The sequence below is a fragment of the Camelus bactrianus genome, chromosome 19, assembly GCF_048773025.1.
Source record: "Camelus bactrianus isolate YW-2024 breed Bactrian camel chromosome 19, ASM4877302v1, whole genome shotgun sequence".
Taxonomy (NCBI): domain Eukaryota; kingdom Metazoa; phylum Chordata; class Mammalia; order Artiodactyla; family Camelidae; genus Camelus; species Camelus bactrianus.
This window is the reverse complement of record NC_133557.1, coordinates 35,177,813-35,190,013: the sequence shown is the minus strand read 5'-3', so window position 1 is coordinate 35,190,013 and position 12,201 is coordinate 35,177,813. Positions and strand designations below refer to the sequence as shown.

Genomic DNA, 12,201 nt, shown 5'->3' with positions numbered 1-12,201 from the left:
TAGTAATAAACCTAAAACCAAAACTAGTACTAGTACTAATGAATGCTCATCAATTTAAAATGACTAGCACATCATTCTCAAAGCCGGAGGGGCAAGGGGCTTCGAGGGGAGCGGAGCAAGTGGGAGCCCAGCTGGGGTGAGGACGTGTGTGTTTGTGTGTGTGTGTGTGTGTGTGTGTGTTTAGGGGGTGGGTTCCAAGGGAAAGCCGAGGGGGGAGGAAGGGAGGAGGGGGGAGGGTTTCAGGGCGGGGAGGGGGGCGCCGGGGTGCAGTGACGGGAACCAATGAGCTGCCAACTCGCGCGTCTCCGGCGTGACTGCCGACATTGACGTGGAGGACACGTCAAATTGATCCCCGCACTCCGCAGCCTCCCGGTCAGACGAATTTCTCCTAATCGGATGAAGTTCACCCTAGGCCTGGGGTCGCGGGCGTGGAGAGTGTCCTGGGAGCGGGCGGCGGCGGCGGCGGCGGGCCCGGGGGCGGGCGGCGGCGCGCTCGGCAGCGGCGCACGGCGCTCTCCCAGCCCGCGGCCCGGCCGCCGCGGCTCTCGGCTCGCGCGCGCCCTCCCTCTATGCCTCTCCCGCGGCGGCGGCGCCCGAGTTCTCCCGGACCGCGCCGGGCCCAGCCCCGGCCGCCTCGGCGCCAGGCAGCTGGCCGGCCCGCGCGCCATGGGTAAGGGGCGGGCGGCAAGCAAGGCGCGGGCGGGCGGACGAGGCGGGTGGAGTCCCGGCGCCTCCCTTCCCGCGAGGCTGCTGGAAGACCAGGTCCCGGGTCCCCGACCAGCCGCGCTCTCTGCTCGCCCACGGTCCGGGGTGGGGGGAGGTTCGGCGTGTCGCGGGAAGGGATGTCCCAAGCAGACGCGTCAGAAGTCGCGGAAGGGCACGGAGGGCCGAAGCGCGCGGCGCCCCCTCTGCGGTCCCTGCGCCCCTGCCGACTCCCGGGGCCGGACTCGGTCAGTTTGCTCTGATGCTCAGGACCCGCCGGTCACCTTTGGAGGCGCCCTGGTGCGGCCCCCGTCCCCGCGCGGCCACCCTCGACTAACCTGCCCGTGTTCTCTCCTCTCCGCTCACTCTCGTTCGGCGCGTCCGCAGAGCAGACGTACGGCGAGGTGAACCAGCTGGGCGGCGTGTTCGTCAACGGCCGCCCCCTGCCCAACGCCATCCGCCTGCGCATCGTGGAGCTGGCACAGCTGGGCATCCGACCCTGTGACATCAGCCGGCAGCTTCGCGTGTCCCACGGCTGCGTGAGCAAGATCCTGGCGCGCTACAACGAGACGGGCTCCATTCTGCCCGGGGCCATCGGGGGCAGCAAACCCCGCGTCACTACCCCCAACGTGGTCAAGCACATCCGGGACTACAAGCAGGGCGACCCCGGCATCTTTGCCTGGGAAATCCGCGACCGGCTGCTGGCCGACGGCGTCTGCGACAAGTACAACGTGCCCTCCGTGAGCTCCATCAGCCGCATCCTGCGCAACAAGATCGGCAGCCTGGCGCAGCCCGGGCCCTACGAGGCAAGCAAGCAGCCGCCGCCGCAGCCCGCGCTGCCCTACAACCACATCTACCAGTACCCCTACCCCAGCCCCGTATCCCCCACGGCTGCCAAGATGGGCAGCCACCACGGGGTCCCGGGCACGGCCGGCCACGTCAGCATCCCCCGTTCCTGGCCCTCGGCTCACTCGGTCAGCAACATCCTGGGCATCCGGACGTTCATGGAGCAAACAGGTCAGTCGTGCCTGCCTCTCTGGCCTTCCCGGAAGGGGTAGAGCCGAGGCGGGAGGGGATGAGGGGTCGCTCTGGCCGTCTTCCTCCAGTCGGCTTGGCTCAGGGGAGGGCTCCGGGCTGGCAGGGGAGGCTGAGGGTCCCGGGCCTTCTGTGGGAGTCCTCGGACATCTTGAACTTTTTATGACAAATATGGAAAATATTTCCCAAATGGAAGAGCAATCGCCGACCACAAATTCAGAGGCCTGAAATTGCGCTTTTTCATTCTTGCAAAAAGTATGCAAACCCCTATCGCCAGATCTAAGCCAAACAAACCGCAAAGTCAATTCTGCGACCCTTTCTTAAGGTCGAGATCTTTCGGGATCCCTCCCCCAAAGGGCTCTGTCCCTTCCAGGCCCAAAGGCTCTTTGAGTAAAAGGCGACCAGGCTGGCTGGCTGGCTGCTCTGGTAGAGTGGCCTGGATCTCCAGCAGGCGGGGCAGCCTTGTGGATCCTGGAGCTGAGATCTAGGGTGGCAGGCACCCGAAGCTGCAACCATCCTCAGGGTAGAAGCTCCTATGGATTTGCCCTTGGCCTGCAATTAGAACTCTCAGCAAGCCGGCAGGCACCCCTCTGGGTGTGGAGGAAGAAGGTGGGAGAGGGGGGAAATTTTGGGCAGCCTCAGTGCTGGGCTTGGGAGCAAACTGCAGGGGCTGGACTGAGTCCCGAGTCTTTGCACACTGTTCCCGTGGCCCCAGCCGGCCAGAGGATGGTGAGTCCTTCAGTGAGCTGACTCAGCAGGAAAGTAAGAGGCAAAATTCACCGTAGCCCGAGAGAGAGGAGGAGCAGCAAGAAAGAAACTGACGGCTTAGCTCCAGCGGCAGCGGGGGCGCCTCCGGGCTGCACACTCACTTTGCTTCTCCTCAAGGCTCAAACCCAGCCTGGGCGGCAGGCTCCAGCCAGAGCTTCGCACAGAGTGGCCCGGGGGCAGCAGGCTGGGAGGTGACCTCGCCGGGCCTGAGCCCACATCTGGAGCTTTCTCTCAGTCCCCTGAGCACACACGTGCGGGAGGAGCAGGCATGGGCCTGGGGTGCTCGGGCGGCTGGGTTGCCGCCTCTTTGGGGAGGCCTGGGGTGGCTCCAGAAACAGTGCTGAGTAGAAATGGCTTCCAGCCCTCCAGACTCTTACTGAGACGTTGAGAAGCCCATATGATTCTCCTGAGCCTGCTGTGGATTGTAATTTTTGGGGCGCTGCCTCTGAACAGTGGAAAGGCCCTGGCTGCCGGAGACCTCCTGTTTTCGCGGGAAGCGGGTCAAGGGCTGGGAGGGGCGCGGAGTGGGCCCAGCCGACCTGCCCCTGCCACTTAGGGAGCGAAAGCGAAACCCGGGGCGGCCGCTCCGACGCCCCCGGCGGCAGCCGCTCAGGTGTTCAGAGGCGCCCGGGCCTCGCGTGCGCTGCGCCGATCCGGACGCTCCCGCTAATCGGCCCGCGTCCCGCAGGGGCCCTGGCGGGGAGCGAGGGCGCCGCCTACCCCCCGAAGATGGAGGACTGGGCTGGCGTGAACCGCTCGGCCTTCCCCGCCGGCCCGGCCGTGAACGGGCTCGAGAAGCCGGCCTTGGAGGCGGACATTAAATACACTCAGGTAACGAGGGCGGGGACGCGGGCGTCCTCAGTCCGGGGAGCGGAACGGTCGGAGCGGGTAGGGAGAAAGAGGAGAGAGAGCCCCTCCGCCTCGGGGCAGGCGAGCTGGGCAGAGCTGGGGTCGGCGGCCCGGCCGCCCGCGGAGTCTCTCTCTCCTTTCTGGGGTGCGCTGGCTTTCCAAGGGGTCGGACTTGCCGTTCGCCAAGACACCTCTGCTAAAAAATAACCTGGGACCCGTTAACACAAAACTTCGAGGCTCCCTTGCTCTAAATCTTGGGGGGGTGAAGTCCATGATCCCCTGCATGTTGTATTAGTATTTCTAACAGTTTTGAGTGGAAATTACTTGGCTGAGTCCTTGCTGGGACAACAGAGGCCAGGCTTCCCGTGGGGGTGATTAGGCGGCCAGCGGGGGAAGTGCGACCCCCGCCCCCGCAGTCGCCTGCGCTGGAGAAGACGGCGGGGCTGCCCGCAGCTGCTCTGTTGCTCTCCCCGCAGTCGGCCTCGGGCCTCTCCGCAGTGGGCGGCTTCCTCCCGGCCTGCGCCTACCCGGCTTCCAACCAGCACGGCGTGTACAGCTCGCCGGCCGGCAGCTACCTCGCCCCGGGCCCGCCCTGGCCACCGGCGCAGGGCCCCCCGCTGGCGCCCCCCGGGGCCGGCGTCACCGTGCACGGCGGGGAGCTCGCCGCAGCCATGACCTTCAAGCATCCCAGCCGAGAAGGTGAGGGGCGCGGGCGGCAGGGGTTCAGATGAATGCCAGAGGATTAGGAAGGGTGCAAAGGAGAGAGACAGACAGACAGGCAGACAGAGGCTGGAGTGTGTACCAGCATAGATTCTTCCTCTGGGTTACACTTGAAGCTGTAACGTCTTGGAGCAGATTAATTTCTAACAGGTGTATGCTGTGTCCCTAGAAAGGCAGGCAGAGGTTGAGAGAGGCCCCAGGACCGACTCCCAACTTGGGTGGAGAAAGAGACCCCTCTCTGGGTCTCATGTTTCTGTGCATAGAAGGGTCTAGAAGGCACCCTCCAGGATCACTTCCTGTGGCCTGTGGAGTTGCACTCTCCGTGGAGAACCCGCTGTGGCACCTGAACCCCGCAGCAGGGGCGCCTCTCATGCACTGCCCATCTGTTTCTTCCACCTCCAAATCCATCCATCCTTCCTTCCTTCCTTCCTTCCTTCCTCCCTCCCTTCCTCTTTCTTTTGTTTTTTATGCCAGGCCCTGTTCTCCCCTGCATTCATCTTCTTAAACACATCCTCTGGGAAAGGAGAGAGCATTTCAATCCTGTGTCTCTAAGTCTAGACTCTTCTGAGCTCGGGGCAGCGGCTGGGGTCCTTCTTTGTGTGGGAAGTGTGGCTGGGAGCTCTGCTGCCTCCTCCTCCCTGCATCTACTCTCGGATAAGCCACCTAACAGATCCGAGGAATTTCACTGACAGCCAACAGTGTGAGAGGCAACTTCTCACACTGACCTTTGGGTTCTGGTTTTTCCTATGACTTGGGAAAAGCGCACCTGCCTTAGAGTCCACATTTTCCTCACTGGTGAGAGGAGTGGCTAGATTTGCCAATTTTGAACCTGCCTGCACTGAGGTTCTGAGCACTAGAAAGTTGCAAATTCAACTACCCTACAGTGGGGGAGTCAGCCCAGGGACCCAGCCTCTTTCGCTGCAGAGGCTGGGCACAGCCTGGGGCAGCGTAGGGCACGGGGGCGTTCTGGATTACCAAAAGATCTTTACTAGCGGATCGACCTCACGCCGGCCAATGCAGAAGTAGGGGCAGGCGGCGGTGGGTGGACAGGGGGGCAGGAGGAGCTTCTTCTTTGGTGATGCCCAGGCAAAAAGCTTTATTTATAAATTTTCACAGTTTCATGGAGCCATAATAGTATGATTTATGGAGGGGGGATTAAGATGCTTTCATTAACAGTCAAGTGGAGAAACAATTTATTTTCACTGTTTCCAGAGAACAAACATTCTGGGATATCAGTTTACAAATGTTTGCGAATTAGAACTCCTTGAAGCTTTAAACTTACTTTAAGTGTAGTAGGGAAATACTATGTGTTTATTTGCAGGAAAATCCAAGTAAAGGAAATTTTAAAAGTTGAGAATCAGAGCTCCTTTGAACTTTCCCTTTCAGGACAGATAAGGGGTCTGGGAGGGGGGAGTGTTTTGCTCAGAGCTTCATCCTTGCCCTCCTTGGCCTCTACTTGTTTTCTTGACACCTGCGGTTGTCTGTTGAATTAGAAATGGAAATGGAATTTACCAAATTACACTTACTATACTAAAATTGTTTAACTAAGCAGATTCATTTGATTTAGCAAAGTGTAGCCACAAACTTAAATGATTTTTCCACTGGGCTGATCCCTAAGTGAGGGAAGACTTGAAAGAAAGGACTCGCTGTCTTCAGAGCGAGAAGGTTCTTTCCTAGCAGAGCTACTGGGCCCGGGGCATGTTAGATACAAATTATCAAATGTAGGTAACAGTCCAGAGGTAAACATGCAGTTCTGAGCTCTAAGCTAACTCTAGTTAATTAGGGGGAGAGGGGGCTCATTCGTGGTTGATTTTCTTTAGAAGAGCCTTTCCTTTCAGAAATACAGAGTCACTGAATGACAATGGCATTCCTGCCCCTTTGACCATTATTTTTACTTCCTATTATGAAATACCCCACCTATTTCCAAAATCCGCAGCAATAATTAGCTACATTTGTTGTTAAATTAATAACCTAATTTCCCGATCCTGACAGTTCTTTAAAGATCCAGGTAAAGGACCATCAAATAAATCAGGGCCATCGTTAAAAATGATTTCTCCAGCTGGCATACAAGCGTTTGTGTTTGGACAGGAAGATATAAATAATGAGAATTACATACCTACTTGGGTTATGGATTTTTAATCTTCTTCTCATTGGCAGAAAAACTGACTTCAAAGATCACCTCCGCTGTCCCAAGTGGTCTGTGAAAAATTACAAAGTAAAGTAATATGAATCACTGGCTTTAATTTTCTAATCTTTGCTTAAGAAACTATCTTCAGAGAAACCTATCCCATAAGACTACTTAATATCATTAATTGTGCACTTCGTAAGACTAGTAGGAGTAACATTTATTGAATTTCTCCAATAAGAAATTTTTTTTTTTACTGAAAGCAATTTAATATTATGAATGCTCCATAAACGACAAATATTTCTGATCATCTAGCCATAAATGCACAATATACATATAACGTATATTTATGTGTATGTTTGTACATATACTTCAGTGTCTTCTAAATCAGGTTCAGATCAACATCAACTGTTATCCTAAGAGAAGCTTACTCAAATGTCACTTTATACTTTATGCATTACAAGTGTTAACTTTATCTTGGTGAAGGATAGTGAGTCTGGGTTCCCTATTATTTGGGCAAAAGAGTATGATTTACATTTCCCATCGGTGAAAGGAAACTTTAATTCTTGAGAAGTGAATGGGACAGTTCCATTTCATCTAAATGGAAGGTGCTCATATTCTAGGAATCGGACACCCATCCAGCGCAGGGCCGTCGCCCTCGCCCACCCCTCCCAGACAGTGGACAGACCCCACCGGACACCCCCGCAAGACAAGTGGTGCTTACAGTGTGTTTTCAGAAGCCTTCCAAAGCTCGCAGCTCTAAAATCCCTCCGAGCCGGGTCTGGGAAAGACTAAAGATTTAGAAATCAAACGGATAAGATGTTGCATATGCTCAAGGAAACATGTTTTTTATGTTTGTTAGATAACTGGCAGGTCGGTCCAGTCATCTCTGCTCCAGGTTAGTTCTTGCAGGATCCTAGAAGCCAGCTTTGCCAGGAGCTCTCGGGCACAGGCGTCGGCCTGAGAGCCTGCGGCCGCCAATCTCGGTCTCATTTGACGCAGTCCTGGGAGACCCCTTTCTAGACCCCTGCTGACACCCCTTCCCCTACGCCCCACGGTCCCAGTGGCCCTGGAATCGCAGTTCCAGTATATACATGTATATTTTTAAAAGCTTGCCCTCATTTCTGCCCATAAGAGTGAATGAGGCTGTGGCAGTCCTAACCCTGGCCCAAGCCTGCAAGGCCCCCAGGAGGTCCCCACGTGCGCAGACCTGGGTCCAGCAGGTGGGGAAGGAGAGGGGCGTCCTATGGGGAGGGACTGGCGGGGCAGAGCTAACAATGCAGCAGCCGGACGGCCCCTGTAGAGTGGAGTGGAATCTGCCTCTGGCCTCCTGGGTGTTTATTTTTCACAAAATTCATTTTCTCGCTTGTCTCTCAGGCAACTGGCCTTTGGTTGAGACAGCTCCTCCCCAGCTCTTTTCTAAGCAGGCCCTCACCTCCAAGTGCGTGGACCGGGTGGAATGAAAAGGTCTGAAAACTTCATTGACTGAGCGGCCACAACTGTGTTTAGGAAAGAGAGCCGGGCGAGCGAGGGGGCTGTCCTGGAAATGTCTTCAGCCCCTTCGCCATCTCTGGGAAACCAGATGTGCGCGCCCGTCCCTGGCGCAGAGGTGTCGGCCCCGCTCGGCCGTGCGCCCGAGGCCCGGGCCAGGGCAGCTGCGGGAGGAAACCACGGGGAACTGCCCCTCGCCCCACACTGAGGCGCTCCGAGCGCCCCCCTTTAGAGGAGGCGTTGGGGAGAAAAGAAAGTTGAAAATAGGCGCTTTTAGATATAAACAAGCTTGTACCGCCTGGTGCAGAAGCCGAAGCGGCTGAGCACTGGGAAAGGAAACACAGAGTTTGCCCAATCATGGCTTCACTTTTCTGGCTTCCAGTAGCAAAACTTGGGCCCCTTCCCAAACCTTATAGAGCAACGCACAGAATGCCGCCTGATCCGGCAAGACCACTGGCACTAAATCGGGAGGCCCACCGCCCCAGGACGTGCTGTGCCCACAGCGGTGAGCGCATTTGGATCCCCGGGCCGCGGGGGTAGAAGGGGGTCTGCCGCCCACTTAATGGGCATCTGCCGCTCCCCCCACCCCGTCCCTGGCCCTCCCCGAGGGGCGTTTTGGTGACCCATTTCCCCAGGCCCTTCGGAAGCCCTTCACTGCTTTGGGAAAGGCGATCTGAGCGGCTGGCAGCCCCTCGGGCCGGTGCGCTGGCTGGGGTCTGGGGTGAGTCGGGGTTCGGGAGACGGGGTGCGCAGATTTCGGCATCCAGCTCCCTCCCAGAGATGTCTGGGATCTGAGCATCACCCGGCCCAGGGTCGCCCGGCTCTGCAGCGCTTCGCTGCGCCTGGCGCCTCCTTTACTGGACGGCGAGGGGCCAAGAGCATTGCGGGGGTGGTGTGGGGGCGGGGGTCCGCGGTGCGGAGAGTCTGCGGGACGGCCCTGCAAGGAGGGCCGCGGCGGAGGCTGGGCGGGTGAGTGGCGCCCGCAGGCCGGGGAAGGGTGGGCGCCCACGGGCGCGCGGGGCGCCGGGGAACGCGGCTCCTCCTTCCCGCCCCGAGTGTGGGAGCAGCCCGCGCTGTCGCGGCCCCGGGCCTGCCCCTCGGCGCCGCGCCCGGCAGTGACCCGCTGCCCTGTGCTTCCTCCCGCAGTGGCCGACCGGAAGCCGCCCAGCCCCGGCAGCAAGGCCCCCGACGGCCTCGGGAGCTTACACGGACTGCCCATCCCGGCCTCGACCTCCTAGGGCCGCGCGTCGCTGAGCCCGAGCCCGAGGGCGGCGGCGGCGGGGCGGCGGGCGCGGCGGGGCGCAGACCCGGAGGACCCGCCGCCGAGGTGCCCGAGCCGTCAGCCCGGCCTCGTCCAGCCCGGCGCCGAGCCGCTGCGCATCCTCTGTCGGCCGGGGTTTTGGCTTCTCTGAACTTTGGTTTCAGACTGTTGCATCCTCGTCGCGACCTTTGCTCCGACGCGGCCTCGCCCTGCAGGCCGCCAGCATCTCTTCCTTCTCCCAGGGCAGTTTCGCATCGCCCCTCCCTCGGTTTCCCTTCCCCTCTCTCCCTCTTTCCCGCTCCCCCTCCGCTTCCTTTCTTCCTCCCCGCCCGCCCTCCTTCCTACCCATCCTTTCCTTCCCCACCTTCGCCCTCTGCATTTTCCCCTCCTCTGTCTCTGCTCCTTCCCTCCCTCCGTCTCCCTGTCTACGTGGGCTCCCGCTCCTGTGGTCCAACTCCGTCCACCCCCTTGTCTCCCTCGGCCTTTACAGTCAGGATTCTGCCTGTCTTCTTTCCTTCTGCCACCTGTCCCCACCCCCTTCCGGAGAGCCCCAGACCCATCCCGCCCTCCTCTCTGAAGCCTCCACCCTTCTAGGCTCCCCAGGCTAACAGAGGGGGCTCCAACCTGGGGCATGGACAGTGAAGCCTCAGCTTCCCCCCATATTTTTATAATAATGAACCTGAACAAAACCTGGATGAACTGCCCCCCTCCCCGGATGATGTCTGGAAATATCCTCGTCTGCATGGTTTCTCAGTGCCCAGTGGTTGGGTTTCTCTTTGGTCCCCCTGAGATGATGTTAGACTGGGGCAGGAGTGGGGGGCACGGGGGCCACTGGTATTTTCTGTAGTTAGAAAGTCATGCGTGCCTGGAGGTGCCCCCTCTCACCCTCCACACCCAACAGGAGGGAATCTGGCATATGGTAGACGCATCAGCACTGGTTTTGGTATTCAGGGGTCAGCACATTTGTTAATTTAAACCACAAACTGCTTCCGGGTACAAAGGTGCAATCTGGCTTCTGGTTTGCAAGGGGATGGGGGTTGAAAAAACCCAGAAAGTGTCTTCCAGAGCATCACACAGGCTCTGTTACCTGCTTCCAAGTTCAGGCGCACTGGTGGCAGGACCCTGGACATAAAACTGCAATTTCTGTAGTCATAGAAATGCCACTGGTGAGAGCCTTACAGCACCTGTTAAACGTGGCTGCCTTTGAATAAAGGAGAGCATCGAAAGTGCGCTTCTTGAGGGTGGGCGAGTCTGTCTAGCCTGGACGGCTGTGTCGGTGTCTCCCACCCCCTGGAGCCCCGCATTTCCAGCAGGAACACTGGTTAGAGGGGTTGCTTTACTGGTTTACTCATTAGCACTGGCAGCAGCAGCTGGGCAGGAGGTGGTGGGGGCCGTGAGATGGGAGGGCCACTTTCAGGGACCTGGCCCTGGAAACTCCAGGTCAGCCCTGGGGAACTGAGACAAGGAGACAACGTGGAAACCATCCCAAAGTGAAGTCATTTCTTAGAGGGAAAAAATGGGCAGGGGGCAGCAAGGAACAGTGGACGACTTTCTCAGAACCTTTTTAACAATCTGAAAGCTAAAGAAAATGATCACAGGCTACCGGGCGGTCCAGGGGTTCCTCACTGCAAAGGCGTCTCTGGCTAATGGTTTTGTTTTTCCGCCCTGCGTTTGGCTTTCTGAAACTGACAGAAGAGAGTTCTGAATGGATGGTTTTGCTTGTGAGTGGGGCTGCCTGCTCGGATGCGTGGAGGACACCTGTGGGGAAATTGTTTGCATTACTTCTCACGGCAGTAGTTCCTGCTGAAGGTAGTCAACAAAACTAAAAAAGAATGTCTACTTTTCTCATACAGCAACTTTTCTCTCCGAGTCTTCAAAGTCTCTTGCCTATAAAAAAAATTCCATTTTATAGACAGGAATATCAAGGCCTAGAGCTTTGGTTTATTTCTCTGGACCACATACAGCAGGCTGTGGATCACAGGGCTTGGACATGGAATCTGTGTGACACCATCTTAACAGAGAGCAGGACTGGGGCTTGGACTTCGAGCCTGGGGCCCTCAGCCTGTGGCACTGGCCTTTCCTGCAGGGAGGCTGCTCAGAAGGATATTAGCACTAAAGTGTGAAAAAGAAGCAAGTTCTCAAGTCCTCCTCCTCTCAGCCTGTCTTAGCTGAGTTCATCTACACCACGGGATTCTCACGCATCCATCTTCGGCACCCAGAGGACTGGCTGGCTTGCACCAGGAAGAAGGCGCCTCGCCTTTGCAGAAGAAGTGAGAAGACTGTCTCTGGTTGCTGCCATCCTTTTTCCTCTGCGGTTCACTCCCCACCCTGCCTCTGGGCTGGCCAGGATCGGGGTGAGAAGCGCTGGAAAGCGCAGCCCAGAAAGGATGCAGGTGCCTAGGCTGTAAATGCCCCTGCAAAGGGAGGGAGGCGCTTTCCAGAGCTGTCCTCTGCAGTTCACCACACAGTGCGGCTGGAGGAGGGTCTTCCAGGGTTCACTGGGCCCCAGAGGAGCATTCACGGGGCCAGCTTGCTTTGTCATGCCCTGGGGGATGTGCAGGGCTCTCCTTCCTCCCTTGAGGCTGCGGGCCCTGGAATGTCCCAGCAAGCGCAGGGGGAGCCCCGGCTCCCCTGGGTGAGGCAGAGGCCTGTGACCTTGCCGAGCCTTGGTGTCCTGTCTGTGAAACAGCCCCTCCCGTGCGTGGCCCTGTGGTGGCTGGTGGTGCTGCACATCTCTGGAGATGATGATTTTTTTGCCATTAACCAGGGACAGGGGAGCCATTTTTAGGGTTGATGGAAGGACCCAGAATTGAAACACTTTTCAAAAGATCCCATTAAATATTGCATTGTTGATCTCCATGCATAGGGCTTGGTGTGTGTGCCGGGGACTCACCATGTTGGGTGGAATAATTTAAGTCATTTCCCAGAGACAGTTTGCACTAGCTCCTGCCTTATTATTTTTTAATTTAAAAATAAGGTTTTTTTTTTAAATATAGAGAAGCCCCCACAATAAAATAAACAGAAATTGACACAGAGTCACTCAAATAACCCTTTGATTTGTCGACAGAATTAAAGTTATATATATATATATATATATATATATATATATATATATATATGCACATATATACACATCACTTGAAAATTCTAGCAGCACAGAAACATTGAAATGCAAAGTGAAAGTTCCTTCCCATCTTCATCTCTGAACTTACAGGTGAACATTGGTCCAGTCTTTTAGGATCCCTTCCAG

The 12,201-nt window shown here is 57.1% G+C and overlaps 1 protein-coding gene across 2 annotated transcripts; it reads left to right on the top strand.

The window, feature by feature from the left end:
- Positions 1–396: 396 nt before the first annotated feature.
- PAX1 (paired box 1) lies at positions 397–10,180 on the top strand. Of its 2 annotated transcripts, XM_074347789.1 has the most exons (6): positions 397–670; positions 1,090–1,719; positions 3,194–3,336; positions 3,831–4,053; positions 8,107–8,195; positions 8,837–8,951. In XM_074347789.1, the coding sequence occupies exons 1-5, from the start codon at positions 397–399 to the stop codon at positions 8,151–8,153; spliced, it is 1,317 nt and encodes a 438-aa protein (XP_074203890.1). In that variant the 3' UTR covers positions 8,154–8,195; positions 8,837–8,951. The 2 variants fall into 2 exon arrangements, with proteins under 2 accessions (XP_074203890.1, XP_074203889.1); XM_074347788.1 differs by lacking the exon at positions 8,107–8,195 and having other exon boundaries at positions 8,837–10,180.
- The last annotated feature ends 2,021 nt before the right edge of the window (positions 10,181–12,201 follow it).